We start from the raw sequence: 23,567 nt of genomic DNA, 5'->3' as shown, positions 1-23,567 counted from the left end.
CTTACCCATGTAACTGTCCAAATGCTTTTTAAAAGACAAAATTGCACCCAGCAGCTTGTTCCAGACACTCACCATCCTCTGTGTGAAAAAATTGTCCCTCTGGACCTTTTTGTATCTCTGCCCTCTCACCTTAAAGCTATGCCCTCTAGTTTTAGACTCCCCTACCTTTGGGAAAAGATGTTGACTATCTCCCTGATCTATGCCCCTCCTTATTTTATAGACCTCTATAAGATCACCCTTAAGCCACCTATGCTCCAAGGAAAAATGTCCCAGTCTATCCAGCCTCTCCTTATAACTCAAACCATCAAGTCCCAGTAGCATCCTAGGAAATCTTTTCTGCACTTTTTCTAGTTTAATAATATTCTCTCTATAATAGGGTGACCAGAACTATACACAGTATTCCAAGCGTGGCCTTACTAATGTTTTGTGCAACTTCAACAAGACGTCCCAACTCCTGTATTCAATGTTCTGACCAATGAAACCAAACATGCTGAATGTCTTCTTCACCACTCTGTCCACCTGTGATTCTACTTTCAAGGAGCTATGAACCTGCACCCCTAAATCTCTTTGTTCTATAACTTTCCCCAATGCCCCACCATTATCTGAGTAAACCCTGTCCTGGTTCGATCTACCAAGATGCATTACCTCTCATTTACCTAAATTAAACTCCATCTGCCATTCATCAGCCCACTGGCCCAATTGATCAAGATCCCGTTGCAATCCGAGATAACCTTCTTCACTGTTAACAATGCCACCAATCTTGGTGTCATCTGCAAACCTACTAACCATGCCTCCTAAATTCACATCCAAATCATTAATAAAAATGACAAATAACAGTGGACCCAGCACCAATACCTGAGGCACACCGCTGGTCATAGGCCTTCAGTTTGAAAAACAACCCTCTACAACCATGCTCTGTCTTCTGTCATCAAACCAATTTTGCATCCAATTGGCTACCTCACCCTAGATCCCGTGAGATTGAACGTTATGCAACAACCTACCATGCGGTATCCTGTTTAAGGCCTTGATAAAGTCCATGTAGACAACGTCAACTGAACTGCCCTCATCTACCTTCTTGGTTACCCCTTCAAAAAACTCAATCAAATTTGTGAGATATGATTTTTCACTCACGAAGTCATGCTGACTGTCTCTAATCAGTCTTTGCCTCTCTAAATGCCTGCAGATCCTGTCTCTCAGAATACCTTCTAACAACTTAATCACTACAGATGTTAGGCTCACTGGCCTTTAGTTTCCAGGCTTTTTCCTGCAGCCCTTCTTAAACAAAGACACAATGTTTGCCACCTTCCAATCTTCAGCACCTCATCTGTGGCTGTCGATGATTCAAATATCTCTGCTAGGGGACCCACAATTTCCTCCCTAACCTCTCACAACGTCTTGGGCTACACTTCATCAGGTCCCAGGGATCCTTATTGCACTGATGTGCTGGGCTCCTTCATCACTGAGGATGGGGATATTTGTGGAGTCTCCTCCACTGAGTTGTTTAATTGTCCACTACCATTCACAGCTGGATGTGGCAGGACTAGATCCGATTAGTTGGTTGTGAGATTGCTTAGCTCCGTCTATTATTTGCTGCTTATGCTGTTTGGCACGCAATTAGTACTGTTTTGTAGCTTCACCAGGTTGACGCCTCATTTCTAGGTATGCCTGGTGTTGCTCCTGGCATTCCCTCCTGCATTCTACATTGAACCAAGGTTGGTCCCTTGGCTTGGTCATCATGGTAGATGGGGGATGTGCCAGGCCATTTGGTTACAGATTGTAGTTGAGTACAATTCTGCTGCTGATGGCCCACAGCACCTCATAGAAGCCCAGTCTTGATCTGTTTGAAGTCTATCCCATTACGCATGGTGTAGTGCCACACAACAGAATGGAGGGTATCCTCAGTGTTAAGAAGTTTCTACAAGGACTGTGCAGTGGTCACTCATGCATCTGCAGCAGGCAGGTTGGTGAGGATCAGATCAGATACGTTCTTCCCTCTTGTTGATTCCCTCACCACCTGCCGTAGTCCCAGTCTAGCAGCTTTGTGCTTTAGGACCCAGCCAGCTCAGTCTGTTGTGGTATTACCAAGCCACTCTTGGTGATGGACATTGAGGTCCCCACCTAGAGTACATTCTACATCCTCACCAGTGCTTCCTCCAAGTGGTGTCCAACATGGAGGAATACTAATTCATCAGCTCCCACCGTGCGTAATGGGATAGACTTCAAACAGATCAAGACTGGGCTTCTATGAGGTGCTGTAGGCCATCAGCAGGAGCTTTCCTTGCTCGAGTTTGACCTGGTGCCATGAGACTTCAGAGTCAATGTTGAGGACTTTCAGGGCACCATGAAAGGACATTAGTGAACCAAATGGGTTTTTACGAAAATCATTTCATGGCCATCATTTTAATTCTAGATGTTTTATTGAGTTTAAATTCCACCACCTGCTATGGTGTGATCTGAACCTGAATCCCCAGAGCAATACCCTGGGTCTCTGGATTACTAGTTCAGCGACAATACCAATACGCCAGTGCCTCCCTATTCCTTTATAAGAATTTTTAAAATTCAGTTTTACTTTTCATCCTTTCCCCTGTTTTGATTGTCAAGGTCTCTGCCAGAGAGGGTAGCCCTGCTGTTGCCCACTCCAGCTATTTAAATAATCCTACACATATGGTTTAGGGGTGAGGTCTCTATTCATATCCAAGGACAGATGGGAATTCTACTCCATTACATTTCTGGTTTAAGAATGGTATTTCCAGAAATTTGGCTCCTAAGAGTTTGCCTGTAACTGATTTTAGATTAATTGAGTTAAGCATGTAACCCAAATATTCAGTTTTCACTGCAGTTACTGTGGTTGATTGGGAGAATCCCCAAGGAAATTAGAGACGTGAATTTTATTTCATAACATTTTCCCAGAAAGATGTTGAAAGTTAATTGAAAAATTCAAATGATATATGAAGCAAATTGGAATCATTATGTTAAACACCAAGTTCAGAGCTCTTTGTAACCTCTGCATGTCAATGCTGTAATGGGAGAGCAGACTATTTCAGGATCAAGTCAAAACCAAGGAGAACCCTTTAATAGTAGAATGCTGAATGCTTTAAACAAAATAACTTAATTGCTCAATCATATTGGAAGTGATTGTCAATATCTCCATTGACTGTTTGACCCTCAGTTTGAATGCCAAGCAACTAATTTAAATACATTTCTGCTCCATCTTGACACTCGCTTCCCTGCACCTGCCCCATCTCCCCAACACTGAGTTAACAGACAATCTCATGACTAACCTACTATGGAAATGCCAGTGTTCTTGGATTGCCTCTCAGGATGGAGATCAGAAATATTCTTGTTTTGTGGAGTTCCAGGGGATTTTTCTTCCATAACTAGATGTGAGTATACAAGGAGACAACAGGTGTATTGGAGAATCCAGCAAAAATGCATTGCCCTAGCCATCTTGAATGTTGGAGAACTAAAAAATAGATAAAATAAAACAATTTATTACTTGTGCATCTTCAACAAAGACAACATATTTTCAATGATAAATAAATAATGCTTTTTACAGCCTGAATATAGCCTGAACCACTTTACACTCAATAAAATACTCTTGAAGTGTAATCACTGTTGTTATTTAGGCAAAGATGCCAAGCACTATTTACAAAGGAAGATATCAGAATTTTTCATATAGTTTCACAGATTTGTTACAGTGCAACAGGAGGTCATTTGGCCCATTCTGTCTGCACTGCCTTTTGAATACTTCTATTGAGTCTCCTCTCGGCTTTCTTTTTTTGAAGGAAAACAGCTGCAACTTCTCCAATCTACCTTCCTAACTGAGGTTCCTCACCCCTGGAATTATTCTTATACAAATTCAACATAACCTCCTTGCTCTTGTACTCTATGTACCTATTAATAAAGCTTAGAATACTTGATGCTTTATTAACTGTACTTTCAACTAGCCCTACCACCTTCAATGACGATTGACATCAATACCCAGTTCCCTCTAATCCGGCACTCACTTTAAAGTCGTACTTTTATTTCATATTTTCACAATAATAAATCAAATCAAATCCTAACCTACACATCTTTGGATACTAAGGGGTAATTTAGCATGGCCAATCCACCTAACTTGCACATCTTTGTACTGTGGGAGGAAACTGAGGCACCAGGAGGAAACTCACACAGACACGGGGCGAACTTGCAAACTCCTCAAACAGTCACCCAAGGCTGGAATCGAACCCGGGTCCCTGGCACAGTGGGGCAGCAGTGCTTACCAATGTGTCACCGTCGCGCCGGAAATCCAAACCTGGGAGACCCAAGCGCGCGGTGTGAATGCTCGCGGGAATCCCGCGATTTGGCTCATGCGCAATTCTCCCAGCCCGCTGCACTAAAGATCAGTCATAAAAAATTAAAAATCTTGTCTGAGTGCAGTTTGTACATTCTCCCCGTGTCTGTGTGGGTTTCCTCCGGGTGCTCCGGTTTCCTCCCACAGTCCAAAGATGTACAGGTTCGGTGGATTGGCCATGCTAAATTGCCCCTTAGAGTTGGGGGACTAGTAGGGTAAATGCATGGGGATATGGCCTAGGTGGGATTGTGGTTGGTGCGGACATGATGGGCCGAATGGTCTCCTTCTGCACTGTAAGATTCTATGATTCTATGAATGGTATTCATAGTTAACTCCTGACTGCCCTACATTGATGCGATGGCTTGCATGATACAGCTGTGCCCCTTCACTGTTGCCTTCATTCTCTAAGCTTCACTCCTACCTTATAATCTGTCAATGACAAAACTTGATGTGAGGTTACAGAGTTCTGTCAATCCTTTTAATAGTGCTGAAATGACTGGCTTTCTGTTGCTTCTTGGACAACAAGACCTACCTTTGTAACTGATGTAAATCTTGTCCTTGACACCAAAAAGTGAACGTGCGTTCCAAGAAGGAACCCCATAGCATAGTGTATCATGGTCCTCCCACACTATCTCATACGCCTCCTAGACAAAATCAATCTCACTTTCATTTTTGCATGATGTTGTTGTTGTGGGACCTCAGAATGGTGCTGTACTTTAGGATCGAGTTCAACCCTCCCTCCCTCATGTGCATGTACCTCCAATTCACCTGGACAGCCTCACAATGTGCAAATTGAATTACCTCCTGCTATTCTCCATCCTATCCCATTAATGCTAGATCTCTTCATTGCAGCGGTCCAACCCTCCCCCTGAGCCCATCACCTGCAAAACACTTACGTGGACCTCTAGACACCTCATCTGAAGGCTGTGTGCAACATTACATACAGAGGTGAACCACCCCGCCCTCCCGCTCCCCCCCCCCCCCCCCCCCCGCCTCCCCTCCTTCCCATGAGAGCTTCACTTCTCTCCCGTATTATGTCTTCCTACAAGTCTCCAATCACCATCATCATTTTCTCTGTAGCCAAGTACTGAGCCAACCAGGCTCAGGGACATCCCTGCACACTAACCTGTGCTTTTTTTTGGTGTGGAGCACACAGCTCTTGCCCTTCCCTGTCGCTGGAGTACACTTTGCTTCCAATGACTGCCCCTGCTGCACTTCTGCACTGTCTCCAATTGCTGACTTCTGATTGTGAAGTCCATAGAGCCCTGGACTGCTTGTCATCTGCGACTCTTTTCTATTTCACAGGAGGAATCTCTGCAACCTGACTCCTGTCTGCAAGCCCCTGAACTAAAACGGGAACCTTGACATAGAGGACTAAGGAGTGGCCCACCCAAAGCACAACAGCCCCAACTTCTGATTGTTGGTGCGAACCACCCTCAATGTGCCATACTAATGAGCTTCCTCCACCCCCCCCCCCCTCCCTTTGGCCATTCTGGAGTCTGCGTGCATCCTCTTCAAGTAGACAATGTGGTATCCCTTTCCGCAAGAAACTACAAAGGGTTGGGGATGAAGCCTAGTCCATCACTCAAACCAGCCTCCCATTCATTGACACTGTCTACACTTCCCACTGCCTCGGCAAAGCAGCCAGCATAATTAAGGACCCCACTCACCCCGGACATTCTCTCTCCCACCTTCTTCTGTTGGGAAAAAGATACAAAAGTCTGAGGTCACATACCAACCGACTCAAGAACAGTTTCGTCCTTGCTGTCATCAGACTTTTGAATGGACTTACCTCACATTATCTTTCTCTACATCCTAGCTATGACTGTAACACTACATTCTGCATTCTCTCCTTTCCTTCTCCATGAATGCTATGTTTTGTCTGTATGGTGTGCAAGAAACAATACTTTCCACTGTATATCAATACATGTGACAATAATAAATCAAATCAAATCACTGCAATCCCTAAACCTCTATTATTATGCAGCATTATAAATTCAGTTTAGCATTTAGCCAGGACCCAGGGGACATCCTGGTCCACTCCTCCATCACACCCAACACCTCATCCCCTGCGCACAGCACCTGCCCATGCAATCGCAGAAGGTGCCCCCTTTACCTTCTCCCTGCTCACTGTTCCAGGTCCGAAACACCCCTTTCAGGTGAAGCAGCGCTTCATGAGCATCCCCTTCAATCTGATCTATTGCATTCGCTGTTCCCAGTGCAGTCTACTCTACATCGGAGAGACCAAACGCAGACCGGGTGATCGCTTTGCTGAACACCTTCGGTCCATCTGCAAGCAGGACCCAGACCTTCCTGTTGCTTGCCACTTCATCATATTTAAGTTTAAGTTTATTTATTAATGTCACAAGTAGGCTTACATTAACACTGAAATGAAGTTACTGCGATATCCCCCAGACCCACACTCCGGTGCCTGTTCGATTACACTGAGGGAGAATTTATGATGGCCAATGAACCTAACCAGGTGCTTGGGGGTGGCACAGTGGTTAGCATTGCTGCCTCACAGCACCAGGGATCCAGGTTCAATTCCTGGCTTGGGTCACTGTGTGAAGTCTGCACATTCTCCCCGTGTCTGCATGGGTTTCCTCCAGGTGCTCTGGTTTCCTCTCACAGTCCAAAAGACGTGCTGGTTAGGTGCATTGGCCATGCTAAATTCTCCTTCAGTGTACCCGAATAGGTGCTGGAGTGTGGCGACAAGGGGATTTCCACAGTAACTTCATTGCAGTGTGAATGTAAATCTACCGATTGGGCACTTTACAGCCTTCCGGACTGAACATCGAGTTCAACAACTTCAGATCATGAACTCTCTCCTCCACCTTAACCAATTTCCATTTATTTTGTTTCATTTTTCTTCATCTCATTCATACATTTTATCATTCATCTTTCTTACTTCCATTTTTCCACTTTTCCATTTCAGCTCTCCTTATTGTCCTTTTTCCCCCCACTTCCCCACCACCAACCGCCCCCCCCCCCCCCCCCCCCACAACTCCCCTCCTCCCCCAACCCCCTCTTCAGGGTAACTGCCGTAGTCCCCAGGCAGTCCCTTAACCATCTTTTGATTTGATTTATATATCTGTACCTCTGCTCTGCCACTCACACATTTTGATCATGTAATGGACACTTTTAGCATCTTCTCAGCCTTCTGTATCCTCGTTTACATTTCCTTTGTCCCATTCCACCCTCCCTCTCCACCCCCAAAGTATAAATCTCGGCTGATTCTCTTTGCTCTTAGCTCTGACGAAGGGTCCTCCAGACTCGAAACGTTAGCTCTATTCTCTCTCCACAGATGCTGTCGGACCTGTTGAGATTTTCCAGCATTTTCTGTTTTTGCCCCAGGGGAGACAGTCTCTGCTTTAGTCGCCAGGCTTTGCCAAATGGCTGAACATTGTGAGTTTGACCCATTTCTAATCGATATATTATGTGACCATCTCATATGTGGCATTAATAATTTAAACATTCAGAAGAATTTGCTGGCAGAAACGAAAATATCCCTAGGCAAGACAGTTGAATTGGCTAAAGCGACTGAAAGTGCTGAACAAAGCGCTTTTGAACTGCAAGGTATGCAAAGTGAGGTGAATCAAATATGGTGGGAAATGGCAGTCACTCAAAGTACCATAGTGAGAGCACAGCAGAGCATGAGAAAAGGAAGAGAAGTCATCAACCACATGGGTTTGACATGTGTTATCGTGGGAGAGACCATCCCCAAGACAGATGCAAATGTAAAGAGTTAATTTGTTTCAGGTGCAATAGGAAAGGCCACATACAGGCAGGATGCAGAGTCAAACAGACTATACCTCGTTTCAAACAAAAATGACGCCAGTGAATTGGCTTGAAAAAGATACAGATGAAAAGTCTAAAGTTTATAAGCTCAATTTTGTGAAGTTAAATAAAACAATCCTATTGAAATCACCCTTATGGTTAATGGGCATGCATTAACTGTGGAGGTCGATACAGGCGCTTCGGACACAGCATTACAAGAGCAAATATACCAAAGTTTACAGGGAGGTTTGCAACACTAGAGGCTTAGTAATACAATGGCCAAGTTGTCAACCTATACAGTGGAGGCACTGAAGATAATGGGCATGATGTCAACACCAGTGTCATATCAGCAGCAGTCTTCCCAGGTTCCCCTGATGGTAGTAAAAGGACAGAGGCCCAGCATCTGGGCCTCAGAGCGAGATTGACTAAAGCAAATCAAGTTGAACTGGCTGGAAATATTCAGCATTATGGATGGGGATTTCCAGAAACTCTTGTGCAAGTATCAAGAAGTCTTTTAGAGAGAACTGGGGTGCACATGAGGAGTTAAGCCCAAAATTTATGTGAACCCTGGACCAACGCCAAGATTATTTAGAGCTGGGCCTGTCCCTTATGCCCTACATCAATATGTTGAGGTTGAGTTGAAACGATTGGAAGACCTTTCAACGCACCATGAAAAGTCTTCTACAAGGGATCGCAAGAGTTGTGTCTCTGGACAATGTCTTAATAATGGTGGGGGTGTGGGGGAGGGAGTGGGGAGGGGTTCACCCAAAGAGCATATGGCCAATTTGGAGGAAGTCCTCAAAAGTTTCAAGGAAACTGGTATCCATCTAAAAAGAGAAAAATGTACTTTTCAGACTGATGAGGTCACACATTTCGGATTCAGAGTTGATACAAGAGGCTGGCACCCACTAGATAAAAAGGTAAAGACAATAAAAGAGGTGCCGGCATTGAACAATGTATCAGAGATGAAGTCCTTTTTAGGGATGGTCAACTATTAAGGCCACTTTTTGCCAAACCTGCCTACCATTTTGGCACCCTTGTACCAACTTTTAAAATATTAGTGTTGGCAATGGGAAGATTCTCAGAGAAAAGCCTTTGACCAAGTGAAACAGGTCCTATAATCATCTACCTCATTCATCCATTTTGACCCAGGCAAGCAGGTAATAGTGATGTGTGATGCATCAACTCATGGCACAAGGGTCGTACTGTCCCATGAGATGGAAAATGGCACGGAGTGGCCTGTCCTTTTTGCTTCCAAGACTTTGTCGGATGCTGAAAGGAAGTATTCACAGATTGATAAAGAGAATCTGGCAGTCATGTATGCCATCAAAAAATTCCACCAATATGTTTATGGCCAACACGTTGCCATCATCTCAGACCACAGGCCATGACTAGGGCTGTTCTGAGAAGATAAACTGGTTCAGCGATTTCATCAGCCTGACTACAAAGATGAGCTGCTTATGGCTGCTTATAGTTATACTTTTCAACACAGACAAATGCCAATGCACTATGTCAGCTTCCACTTCCACAGGTGGCACCTTCACTGCCCATTCAACAGGAAGTAATGCTTGCTTTGAATGATCTGGACACTCTGCCCATTTTGTCGGCCCACATCAAGAAATGGACCCAGGGGGACCTGGTTTTATTGAAGGTTAAAAGAATAGTTTTCACCATTTGGCATTTTGACAAATCTGAACAAGGCAAAAGAATAAAATCATCTGGGAAGACAGGGTGCATTTATGGGGGAGTTGACTGGTAGTACTGCCCCTGGGGTGACAAATACTTCTCCAGAAGCTGCACAGTGCACCCTGGGCACACCAAGATAAAGATGTTAGCTCGGAACTATATTTGGTGGCCAGGAACTAACCACAATAGAGAGTGTGGTCAGCCATTGTGAGCATTGCCAAATATAGCAGATCCTTCCGCCCGCAACAAACTTACACCCCAGGGACTGGGCCAACCACCCTTGGATGAGGCTCCACATTGACTTTGCTGGCCCTTTTATGGGAATTATATTCTGTTGTTTAAAAAGAGTACAAAGTGGGCAAATTGTTAGAATTGATCCTGAGAGATCAGATAAACTGTCATTTGTAAAGGCATGGAGTAGTCAGGGATAGTCAGCATGGTTTTGTTAAGGGAAGCTAGCCTTACAAATTTGATTTAAATCTTTGAGGAATGACAAGGAGGATCGATGGGGGCAATGCAGTGGATGTTGTCTACATGGATTTTAGTAAGGCATTTGACAAGGTCCCACATGGCACTCTGGTCAAAAATGTAAAAGTCCAGGGGATGCAATGTGGCGAAATAGATCCAAAGTTTTACTAGAATATTGCCAAGGCTCGAGAATTGTAGCTACAAGGAGAGATTGGAGAGGTTGGAGTTGTTTCCTTGGAACAGAGAAGGCTGACAGGTGACATGATTGAAGGATACAAAATTGCGAAGGGTAGAAATAAAGTAAACGGTGAACCCATTTCCCTTGGCAGAGAGTTAAAATACCAGAGGTCATAGATTCAAACTAACTAACAGAAGAATTAGAGGGGACATGAGGAAAAACAATTTTATGCAGAGGGTGGTGGGTATCTGGTATTCGCTGCCTGAGTTGGTGGTGGAGGCAGAGGCCCTAAACTCTTTTAACAAGTACCTGGATCTGCACCTTAAGTGCTGGAAGCTGCAGGGTTATGGGCTGTTACTAGGACGATGGGATTCGAAAGGGCATCTGTGTGTCTTTGGGTCGGCATGGACAAGATGGGCTGAATGGCCCCCTTCTGTGCTGTATCATTTCTACGGTTCTATGATTTTTAATTATAGTGACTTAGTTTTGTCCAAAATTTTGTTTGGAGATCAACAAAGAACAATACAGCACAGGAACAGGCCCTTCGGCCCTCCAAGCCTGCGCCGCTCATGCCCAACTAGACCATTCGTTTGTATCCCTCTATTCCCAGTCTGTTCATGTGGCTATCTAGATAAGTCTTAAAGGATCCCAGCGCGTCCGCCTCAATCACCTTGCTTGGCAGTGCATTCCAGGTCCCCACCACCCTCTGTGTAAAATACGTTCCCCTGACATCTGTGTTGAACCTTGCCCCCCTCACCTTGAACCCGTGACCCCTTGTGTTCGTCACCTCCGACCTGGGAAAAAGCTTCCCACTGTTCACCCTATCTATGCCCTTCATAATTTTATACACCTCTATTAGGTCGCCCCTCATCCTCCGTCTTTCCAGGGAGAACAACCCCAGTTTACCCAATCTCTCCTCATAGCTAAGACCCCCCATACCAGGCAACATCCTGGTAAACCTTTTCTGTACTCTCTCCAAAGCCTCCACGTCCTTCTGGTAGTGTGGCGACCAGAACTGGACGCAGTATTCCAAATGTGGCCTAACCAATGTTCTATGCAGCTGCAACATCATATGCCAACTTTTATATTCTATGCCCCGTACAATAAAGGCAAGCATGCCATATGCCTTCTTGACCACCCTCTCCACCTGTGCTGCCACCTTTAAGGATCTGTGGACTTGTACACCCAGGTCCCTCTGTGTGTCTATACTCCTGATGGTTCTGGCATTTACTGTATAGCTCCCCCTTACATTAGATCTACCGAAATGCATCACTTCGCATTTATCTGGATTAAATTCCATCTGCCATTTCTCCGCCCAATGTTCCAGCCTATCTATATCCTGCTGTATTCTCTGATAATGTTCATCACTATCCGCAACTCCAGCAATCTTTGTGTCGTCCGCAAACTTACTGATCACACCAGCTACATCTTCCTCCAAATCATTTATATATATCACACACAGCAGAGGTCCCAGTCCAGAGCCCTGCGGAACACCACTAGTCACACACCTCCAACCAGAAAAAGACCCCTCCACTGTTACCCTCTGTCTTCTATGGCTAAGCCAGTTCTCCACCCATCGAGCTAGCTCACCTTTTATCCCGCGAGATTTAACCTTTTGCACCAGCCTGCCATGAGGGACCTTGTCAAACAGCTTGGTTACCCGGGAAGATAATTGCAAGGAGCGGCCCAGTATCTTATGTTGTCGACCTACAGGGCCACAAAGTGCAGAGGCACATAGATCACATCAGAAGGCAGGAAGCTGCAGCCCCCATTGCCAGTCATCTGGACCCAGTAGTATAGTCAAGTGTGCCGAATCAGCTTTAGCAGAACTGATAAAAGTTTATTTATTAGTGTCACAAGTAGGCTTACATTCGCACTGAGATGAAGTTACTGTGAAAATCCCCTAGTCGCCACACTCCGGCGCCTGTTCGGGTACACTGAGGGAGAATTTAGCATGGCCAATGCACCCAACCAACACATCATTTCGGCTGTGGGAGGAAACCGAAGCACCCGGAGGAAACCTACGCAGACATGGAGAGAACGTGCAGATTCCACACAGACAGTGACCCAAGCCGGGAATCGAACCCGGATCCCTGGCGCTGTGAGGCAGCAGTGCTAACCACTGTGCCACCGTGCTGCCCCCGATGCTTCCCAAGGGGAAATCTCACCTGTCAGTGGAAGCGGAGGAAGAGGGCATCAGCCCTGGATCATCATCGGTATCTGTCAATCTACATACCATTGTCATAGACTTCGATACTCAAGCTTAGAGAAACCAGACACAGAAATACGGCACTCTGCAAGAGTTTGAAAGTCCCCAGACCAATTAACCTTATGAACTTTGCCAAATTGCCTCCTTTCTGGAAATTCTGATTTGGCTGTACTTAGTTGTAAAAAAAGGATTTTTTTCAGTATGCTTGTAAGGAAATTTAAGGGGAGGAGCAGAATGTGATAGCGTGGCCCTTTCAAGGGTGATTGTTCATGGGTCACATGACCCTCGCGAGACCTAATGGAATGAAATGAACGAACCTCAGCCTATTGATTATTCAGGCACAGGTCCAAGGAGGTGGAACCTGCAATGTGAACCTGGGAGTCGGTGGGACTAGACCTGTATCTGTGCCATGCTTGTCTGTATATAGTAATAAATATTGTTCAATAATTCACTGTTGTGATTTAAAGCTTCCTCATCGTATTAGCTCGCGCTACAATAATTAGTATCTCACGCATTTTTTTAATATTGATTTTTACAGTATTTGAGCATTGCTGGCTAGGTCAGCTTTTATTGCCCATCCCTAATAGCCCGAGAGAAGGTGGAGACGAGCTGCCATCTTGAACCATTGCAATCCATGTGGTGTAGGTACACCCTCAGTGCTGTTAGGGAAGAAGTTGCAGGACTTTGACCCAATGACAGTAAAGGAACAGTGATAAATTTTCAAGTCAGGATGGTAAATGACTTGGAGGGAAACTTCCAGGTGGTGGTGTTCCCATGTGTATACTGCCTTTGTTCTTCTAGATGGTAGCCCTTCTGGGTTTGGTAGGTGCTGCCTAAGGAGGCTTGGTGATTTCCTGCAGTGCATCCTGTAGATGATACACACTTCTGCTGCTGTTCGTCGGTGGTGGAGGGAGTAAATATTTGTGGATGGGGTACCAATCAAGTGGGCTGCTTTGTCCTGGATGGTGTCAAACTTCTTGAGCGTTAACGGATCTGCATTCATCCAGCAAAATGGAGAGTTTTCCATTATACTCCTGACTTGTATCTTGTAGAAAAAAAACGGATAAAAGAAAATTACTGCGGATGCTGGAATCTGAAACCAAAAGAGAAAATGCTGGAAAATCTCAGCAAGTCTGGCAGCATCTGTAAGGAGAGAAAAGAAGAGAAAAGGGTCATCTTTGACAAAGGGTCATCTGGACTTGAAACATCAGCTCTTTTCTCACCTTACAGATGCTCCAGACTTGCTGAGATTTTCCAGCATTTTTTCTTTTGTATCTTGTAGACGTTGGCTAGCTTGCAACTTCTTCCCTAACAGCTTCTTACCTGCTCTTATAGCCACAGTATTTACATGACTATTCCAGTTCAGTTTCTACTAACCCCCAGAATGTTGATAGTGGGGGAGTTAGTGATAGCAATGCCATTGAATGTCAAGGGGCATTAAAAGACCACTTCACTGGAATTAAATTCTCCCCCTAAATTAAGTTCCCTACCAGCGAGAATGTAGAATATTCATTTTTATGACTGCATACAAGTCGCATGCATCTGGCGAGTCTCACCTCTTCCAAGACTTTGAGGTCAGTAGATGTTGCATTTGCTTTCTTGGCATCCATGCATCAGTGTTCAGGCAAGAGAGGGGCAGTGGGTGTCCAGGGAAGTGGGGAGAGAAGTGTGTCTTAGAGAATGAGGCTTGTGATTTCAGTGGCGTAGCCAGAGCCTGGGCAGCAAGAGGAAGCGGGGCTTCAAGAAGGTCAAGGTATTGGTGAACAGGGTCCACTTCAATGGCAAGCATTGGTCCGACCATGAATGTATAGCAGGCAGTCTTCTTATCTTGAAATGAATGAAAGGCAATCCTAGAAGCATTCTCAGATATGCTGGGATGTGGTTGCTCATATCTGCCAGCTTCTTCCGTACAAGCAACAGCTGCAGGAACTCTGAAGGAGTAATGCGAAGCTTTTGGCCTACATTGAGTGATATGGCACCAGGATGTTGGACTGCATGAGGGGTGGCACAATGGCACAGTGGTTAGCACTGCTGCCTCAGAGTGCCAGGGACCTGCGTTCAATTCCAGCCTCGAGTCACTGTCTGTGTGGAGTTTGCACATTCTCCCCGTCTTTGCGTGGGTTTCCCCCAGGTGCTCCAGTTTCCTTCTACACTCCAAAGATGTGCAAGTTAGGTTGATTGGCCATGCTAAATTGCCTCTTATGAGTCAGGGGGACTAGCAGAGTAAATACGTGCGGTTATAGGGATAGGGCCTGGGTGGGATTGTTGTCGGTGCAGGCTCGATGGGCTGAATGGCCTCCTTCTGCCCTGTAGGAATTCTATGAAGGTAATTGCCCAGCGGGAATCATGTTGGTTTTCCTGCCTGCCACCCCAGAACAGAAGATTGTGTCCTATATTTGCATCGGTTTGTCATTATAGCTAACATATAATTTTGGCACCTTTCTGTAATTTTCTTGAAAATTTGTTCCTCTACATTCTTTCCACTAGATTATGGCCAATAGATTACACTGAGCAATGTAATTGCACCTGTTTTATTCCTGACCACTCGTCAAGTATAATCTGTCCTTGATCCCTCTGGGACACCCTCTTTCTCCAGCACTGCAATGCTTTCCCTCATCAATACCACCACCCCTCCCACCTTTTGTTTCTTTCCTATCTTTCTTGAGCGCATTTTCTCTTGGAATATTTAACACCCAGTCTTGTCCTTCTTTGGGCCAGATCTCTGTTATACCCACAATGTCATATCCACATGGTAATCTGCATCTCTAACTCACTAATCTTATTTACCACACTCTGTGCACTTACAAATGTAGTAGCCCTGATTTAATACTTTTGACCTTATTCTGACCCCACTATTAACTTAATATTTCCTATTCTAGTGTTATTGATTTCTCCCAGTATTCTGTGGACTTTGGTAAACCTCTTTGATATTACTTCCTGGTTTCCAAATCTTACATGCTTGTATCAACATTACAGACAGTAATGGAATAAATATTTGTTTATTAGTATCACAAGTAGCTTATATTGACACTAAGTTACTGTGAAAATCCCCTAGACCAGTTTAGCTGATCTGCTGGTTGAGGAATAATTGTTGAATAGGAGTGTTATGTTTATGTTTTTCTTATTCATTCATGGGACATAGGCATCGCTGGCTGGTCAGCATTTATTGCCCATCCCTAGTTGCCTGAGGGCAGTTGAAAGTCAACCACATTGCTGTGGCTCTGGAGTCACATGTACGCCAGACCAGGTAAGGACAGCAGATTTCCTTCTCTAAAGGACATTAGTGAACCAGATGGATTTTTCTGACAATCATTTCGTGGTTATCAGTAGATTCTTAACTCCAGATTTTTTTTTATTTGAATTCAAATTCCACCATCTGCCATGGCAGGATTTGAACCCAGGTCCTCAGAACATTAGCTGAGGTTCTGGATTACTAGTCTAGCAATAACACCACTAGGCCAACACCTCCCCATGCACAAATTTTGGAGTGAGTCATCTTTGACTCTGATGAGAGAGCTCCCATCTACGTACTGAAAAGCATCTAAGTATTCTTTAGAATGGAGGCACTGCAGTTGACATTGCATAAAAGGAAAATGGGAAAAATTGGACCGTTGAAAGAAATGGTTTTTGAAAGAGGGTGGAAGATGGTGATTTTGACGGCTTTAAAAGGGAAATTGTGGGGTTAAAAATGACTTACATTTATATAGACTTTCACAACATGAGACTTCTCAAAGTTCTTTGCAGCGAATTAAGTACTGTTGAAGTGTAGTCACCACTGTAATGTAGGAAACATGACAGGAAATTTGCACACAACGCGATTGCATAAACAGCAATGTGTTAATGACTAGTCTGTTTTTCAGATACTGAAGGTAACTGAGTGACCATGGAGAGAAAATCATTGGGCAATGTTAGGGCACTGCAGAAGCCACAGTTAGAGAGTTGTTGGGGCACTACTGTTAGGGACCAGATGAGAAACTCCAAGGTATGTTATGAAGTTAACCTAGATCTCAACTATCTTTGACTTTGGCATTAGTGCGAGCATAAGGTGTTTCACTCCAGGTTTGATTCTATTGACCCACTAGGAAGCTTTTATTAAAACAAATTTTATTTAACAACACAGTTAAAATATAACAAAAATAATTAGCATAACTTTAACCAATTGAAATACTTAAACATGACAAGATATAATTCTTAACTGCTAACTACTTTTAATAATTATAATTTAAGCAATATACCCATAGACATAAACTCCTCTTCAGAATCAGTTAGCAAGGCACACAGGCTTCTGTGAATTCCCAGTCTTCCAGTCTTTTAACCCCTTTGAACAGAGATACAGAAGACATCTTTTTCTCAAAAGAGCAGAACTCCAGAGAGAGAGGAAAAAACACCTCCTGTCTTGAGAGATACCTATTTTCTGTCAAGTCCCAAACTTCCAATTTCCAGAGAGCGAGAAGAGCTGCTGTTCCTTTTCAAATTCAAACAGCAAGTGCCTGCTTCTTTCCTCCCTGTAAATCTAGCTCCACCCACAATAAACCTAATCAAATCCTACTCTGAAACCCCAGGGAACAACGCTGAAGTATACAATAATGCATTAGCCCAGATTAAAACAAACACTCCAATAATTAGGAGCAATTAATCTTCTGAGCATCCGTACGTGTCCTGTTGGCTGTAGACAATTGGCACCATAATCAGAGTTGAAGTATAAAACAGTCCCTTTAGAAGAAACATGATAAAAATACATTTTTTAAAGGCACAGTATTGTCACACTACCAAGAACCACAAGGATGGTTTGGAAGCACAGACTCTTAGATTGTGGGGGGAACTGAATTATGTTTACATTGCTGAAAAGAATCATGAAATGTTACAACAGCAGCTTGCACATACATAGCACCTTTGATTGAGTAAAATGTTTCACGACATTTCATAGGAACATTATATTTTTAAAAATTGACACTGAGCCTCACAAAGGGATATTAGGACCCATGGCCAAAAGCTTGATCAAAGCAGTGGGTTTAATAGGGCATCTTAAAGAAAGGAGATAGAGAGATAGAGAGCCAAAGATTTAGGGAGGGAATTCCAAACTTTAGGGCCCAGACAGCTGAAGGCATCCCACAGTCAAAATTGGGAATGTTGCGCAAGCCAGAATCAGATGAGCAGATATCTTGGTTTGCTATGGGAAATTACAATGTCTAGACTATTTGACCTATCAAATCTCACTAGTGTTTTTCTTGACGAGTCAAACAATCTAATCCTGCTCCCCTGCTGTTTTCTCATAACTTTTTAAAAAGTATTTATCAAATTCTCTATTTTAAAGTAGACTGGAGGTACTGAGCTTTAAAGAAAACATTTGGGATAAAGTTTTTTCACGTGACAGGATGTCCCATGTGCAAAGGATTGAGAGAAGTCAGAATTCAGATCTTTAAAATGAAAGGCACTTTTAAATGCACATTTAGCTTGATTGCAATTTTCCTGTCATTTGCCATTTCTCACCATCTTGCTCTCATACCAACATGTCCAGTCCTTGGCCTGCTGCAATGCTCCCGTGAAGCCCAATGCAAACTGAAGGAACAATACCTCGGGGGCGATTCTCCCATCCTGCTGTGTTACAAAATCAATGCAGCGGGCCAGGAGATTTAAGCAACATCCAATCCACGGGATCCATGCTGGGTATCCGGCCCTGAGCATACCTTCCAGCGCCAGATTTCCGGCATTGTCAGCTCTGTGCCGGAAATGGGCGGCACAGTGGCATAGTGGTTAGCACTGCTGCCTCACAGTGCCAAGGACCCAATCGGGGCCAACCAGGGGGTTAGGCGGTGGGGTGGGGGGGACGTGGTGCCCCCTGGGCATGGGCACCCTGGCAGTGCCAGCCTGTGCCCCTGGCACTGCCCAAGGGGCAAACTGCTCATGCCCAGGGGGCACCTTGGCACTGCACATTGGGCATTGGGCAACACCAAGTGGTTGGGGCCTATTGGGGGTGGGGTCTAGGGGGCAATCGGTGGGTGTCCCACTGCCCCTCTGCCGAGGGATCGGTTGGGGGTCGGAACTGCGAGGGGGGGGGGGGGGTAACTCAGGGGGAGAATCGGTGTGGGGGGGGGAGTGCTGGAGAGATTGGAGCGGGCCAGGAGGGGGGGTTCGGGGCTGGTTGGGGGGCCAGCAATTGGGTCATGGTGGGGGGTAGGGGGCTGCGTGGGCCAGCATTGCAGGGGTCCCAGAGCTGGCCAGCGAAGAGGGAGGCTGCCAGTGCGAGGCCACTACGCATGCGCCCATCTCGGCACTGACAGATCGCCGCATGCAGTGGCCCGCCCAACGCGCTGGTTTCAGCCTCTCCAATGGGAATAGGCCCTGCCCCCTGAAATTTAATGATATTCTCGCAGGTGGCCTCTGCAGTGCACAGAGTGTGGGAGATTCCTCTCTGAACTCCCACTGAACAAATGAGCCTAAATTACTTGTTTTCATGCAAATGCGACATTTAGAATTGTTTTGGGAAAATTCCGCCCGTCATCTTTCAGTCAGGCCCATTACAACCTTTTGGATTCAACACAGAGTTCAACAACTTTAACCTGAATATTCTCTCCTCCATTTTGACCCTTTTTTGTGTTTTCTTTCTTTGTCCCCTCCTACCCCCCTCCCATCCCACACATTCATTAGTCACTTGTTCTTTCATTTTACTTTCACTCAGCACTCCCTTTATTTTCCTATTAACACATTCTGTTATCTTGCCTTTGCCACTATCAGCACCTTCTTCAGTCATAATACTATCATTAACACTTCCTTTATTTTGCATCTATGACATCTTTGTTAATGTCGCCTTAGCTCCTACTTATCCCCGACCTTCTATTCTGCTCCATCTTCTCCACCCACCTCTCCAACTTTATAATTCATCCCATTTTTACCCCTCTTCAGCTCTGAAGAAGTCATATGGACTCGAAGCATTAACTGTTTTTTTTTGTTCTCCACAGATGCTGCCAGAACTGCTGAGTTTATCCAGTATTTTTTGTTTTCATTTTAGCTTAAGCTGTGATTGTAGAGTCACAGGTAATTAGTCCAAAAAAAGAGAAAGCTTAAATGAGATCAAGAGTTAGAAGTTGTTCCTTCTCGTACTTCAAGACATAACAGTAAACTAACAAATGTTGTATAGATTAAAAAAGAAACTGGACAATTATTTGGTTAAGAAAATACCTGTTGTATAGAATTCCAATTGTCCAAAATCCTTTCAATTCATTCAGCATAAAGGGTTGAATTTTCACATACCGTAAAAAATGGTGAGTGGGACTCAAGTGTGGGAGCTCCGCCCCATTTCCGACAGATTAGTTTTTTGTCAGCATGGAGGAGGAGGTCACGCAAGAGGGAAACCCAAACCCAGGAGGGCAATTTGAACATAGTGCTGAGTTCAAACAGACCTAATTTTGGCTATTGAAAGGATGTTAACATGCAGTATGGGAGTCTCAATTTATGAAGTAGATGTAATCACTCTTGAAGAGTGCTTACAGCTTGTTTAGGTGGTATGATCTGAAGTTTATTTTTAAATCTCCTGCTCTTTAAATAAAAACATCACATTGAAGCTGTTAGTGCGACATAAAAGAATCTCTGCTGGACTGCTTTAATTGACAGGTGTAGGTGAGAAAAACACTGCCATCTAGATATGTATTTTTAATAGAGTTCTTCATTAATATTTTCCCAAGGGCTAATATTCTTGTGTCATTATAAATGCTTAGCTGAGTTCCTGAAACTACAATTGTCTCAACAGCTGTTCTGAGTTTACAGTTTGATTATACCATTAAAGGGTCAGCCGTCTTTGATGTAAGGACTGAATAGAAGTTTGAAATAAAAACATAAAATGCTGGAAATATTGAGCAGGTCCGGCAGCATCTGTGGAGAGAAACAGAGTTAATATTTTGAATCCATAAATGCCATGGGGGTGAGTGGGGGGCGTGCGTTGACATGGACATGCATGAGGGAATGATGGGATGTGAGGGATTAGGGCTTTCTCACGCACACATAATTTCACTCACATATACACACACTCTCTCACACAACCATTCTCTTTCTCTCTCTCTCTTGCTCACACACGCTTTCACTCACCCACATTCCCTCTCTTATAAACACATACACCCTCTCTCTCTCATACACACACACACACACCCTCGCTCTCACGCAAACTCTCTCTCACATACACCCTCTCTCTCTCACACACATATCAGGGGCGATTCTCCCAGCCCGCTGTGCTGCTTGAGTAGCGCAGCGGGCCAGGAGACATCAGCAGTAGGCCTGTAGTGGGACTCTCTGGCCCTTTTTTCCAATGTAATCAGCCTTGCGCTGGAAATCAGTGTGAAGCTAATTACAATTTGAAAATTCACGTTCCTATGTCATCAGCGAGCCTGAGACACTGTACTCCAGGCTCGCTAGTGTCAGCCCCCACTGGGAGAGGTTCCCACCAGCGGGGATTAAAGCTGGTCCCCATCAACGGGGACCAGGCATGATTATCCTGCTGATGGGGACAGAGGCCATTGAGGCCCCCCAGGATGTCAAGAGTGGGGGGGCTGCTCCTTGCGCAGTGCCAACCTGGCATTGCCAGCCTGGCACTGCCCACAAGACACCCTGGCATTTCCCACCAGGCAATTAGCAATGCCCACCGGGCATGCCAAAGGGATGGGGCTGGGGGGGTGCGGAGTGTATTGGGGGCTGGGCTGAATGGTGGTGGTGGGGAAGGACTCGCTGAACACTCTGCAATGGGATTCATAGAAGAGTGAGGAAGGAGGGAGATCAAGGCTGCACATTGCGGGGAGATCAGGGCTGCATACGATAGGGGGTGATTGGGGGTGCTCATGGGGGGGGTCAGGGCTGCACATGGGGGGGTCAGGGCTGCACATGGTGGGGGGGGGAGATCGGGGCTGCATATGCGGGGAGGGATTGGGCTAGATGTAGGAGGATCAGGGCTACATATGGTGGGGGGGAGATCGGGATTACATATGGGGGGGGATTGGGGCTGCACATGGGGGGGTCAGGGCTGCACATGGGGGGAGATTGGGGCTGCACATGGGGGGAGATTGGGGCTGCACATGGGGGGGTCAGGGCTGCACATGGGTGGAGATTGGGGCTGCACATGGGGGGAGATTGGGGCTGCACATGGGGGGAGGCCGGGGCTGACCAAAAAGGGCTGGCGATTGGGGCTGGCCTGGAAGGGGGGTGGTGGTCGGGTAGGCCGGTGATCGGGGGGGATCAGGGAGGCCCGCGATGGAGGGAGGGGGGGGGGGTGCATTGGGAAGCCGGCGATCGGGAAGGGGTGCCTGGGAAGCAATCAGGAGGCCGCCGATCAGTAAGCGGTAATGGGAGGCCAGCACACGTGTGCCCATCTCCCCACTAGCAGATCAGCACATGCGCAGTGGCCAGCCCAGTGCGCTGATTCCAGCCTCTCTTGTGCGATGAGGCCCTGTCCCCCACTTGCCGCATGCATCCCCCTGAGGCTCCCATTTTACCATCTGTTGGGCACTTTCTTTGTGTGACACACGCACACATACTCTCTCTCTCACACACACACACTCTCTCATGCACCATCTCTCTCACCTCCCCTCTCTCACATACAAACCCTGTCTTTCAGGCACTCACCTTCTCTCACACACACACCGGATTTTTCTCCCAATTTGCAGCATGTTTCTCAGTGGTAGGAGGCGACATGCGCTCACCGAGGAGGGATCTTATGGTTCTTCTGTTGTCAATGGGGTTTCCCATTGAATCCACCCCTTGCCGGCAGGGGAGTGTCATCGGCACAGCCGTAAGATCCCACCGGTGTGAACAGGAGCAATATTTTGCCAATCCTCTCTCATACACACACACACACACACACACACACCCTCTCTCTTGCACACACATCCTCACACAGACTGAGACACACACACACACAGAAACACACACACACACATAGACACACAGAAGCCATGTTGATCCAGACATGTTCTAGACTAGTGTGCTTTTGCAGCATCCAATAGGATTCATGATATATCATGGTGTGCAGTATCAGAAGACCCCACTGTATATTTCACACTGGGCCTCCCAGCAAACTCTCGACTTCCACCCACTCCCGGGCCTCACTGATATCTATCCACTCGGTGGACCTTTCCGACTTCCATCCACTGCAGGAATCTTCTCAATCTGTTCCCAAGCCTCCTGATCTCTGTCCATTCAGTGGACCTTCCCGACCTCCATCTGCTCCATGAATCTTCATGATCTCCTCCCAATTGCTGAACATGTGTTGCTTCCAGCTTGCCACTGTTCCCACCGCTCCTCTCCCAAGAACAAAAGAACAAAGAAAATTACAGCACAGGGAATAGGCCCTTCGGCCCTCCAAGCCTGCACCGACCATGCTGCCCGACTTAACTAAAACCCCCTACCCTTCCGGGGACATAGAACATAGAACATAGAACATAGAAAGCCACAGCACAAACAGGCCCTTCGGCCCACAAGTTGCGCCGATCACATCCCCACCTCTAGGCCTATCTATAGCCCTCAATCCCATTAAATCCCATGTACTCATCCAGAAGTCTCTTAAAAGACCCCAACGAGTTTGCCTCCACCACCACCGACGTCAGCCGATTCCACTCACCCACCACCCTCTGAGTGAAAAACTTACCCCTGACATCCCCCCTGTACCTACCCCCCAGCACCTTAAACCTGTGTCCTCTCGTAGCAACCATTTCAGCCCTTGGAAATAGCCTCTGAGAGTCCACCCTATCCAGACCCCTCAACATCTTGTAAACCTCTATCAGGTCACCTCTCATCCTTCGTCTCTCCAGGGAGAAGAGACCAAGCTCCCTCAACCTATCCTCATAAGGCATGCCCCCCAATCCAGGCAACATCCTTGTAAATCTCCTCTGCACCCTTTCAATGGCTTCAACATCTTTCCTGTAATGAGGTGACCA

At 45.8% G+C, this 23,567-nt stretch overlaps 1 protein-coding gene across 2 annotated transcripts in view; it reads right to left on the bottom strand.

The window, feature by feature from the left end:
* The window catches only part of asip1 (agouti signaling protein 1), an 82,257-nt gene that overhangs the window by 16,099 nt on the left and 42,591 nt on the right, over positions 1-23,567 (bottom strand). For both annotated transcript variants that reach the window (XR_013500317.1, XM_078236896.1), the window contains exon 3: positions 3,282-3,463. Coding sequence is in view for 1 of the 2 variants with exons in the window: in XM_078236896.1 (XP_078093022.1) it covers positions 3,282-3,463 (182 nt within the window). In the remaining variant the exon portion in view is untranslated. The remainder of the gene's footprint in view (positions 1-3,281; positions 3,464-23,567) is intronic.

Source organism: Mustelus asterias, chromosome 20 (assembly GCF_964213995.1).
Source record: "Mustelus asterias chromosome 20, sMusAst1.hap1.1, whole genome shotgun sequence".
NCBI lineage: Eukaryota > Metazoa > Chordata > Chondrichthyes > Carcharhiniformes > Triakidae > Mustelus > Mustelus asterias.
This window is presented reverse-complemented; position numbering and strand designations above follow the sequence as displayed.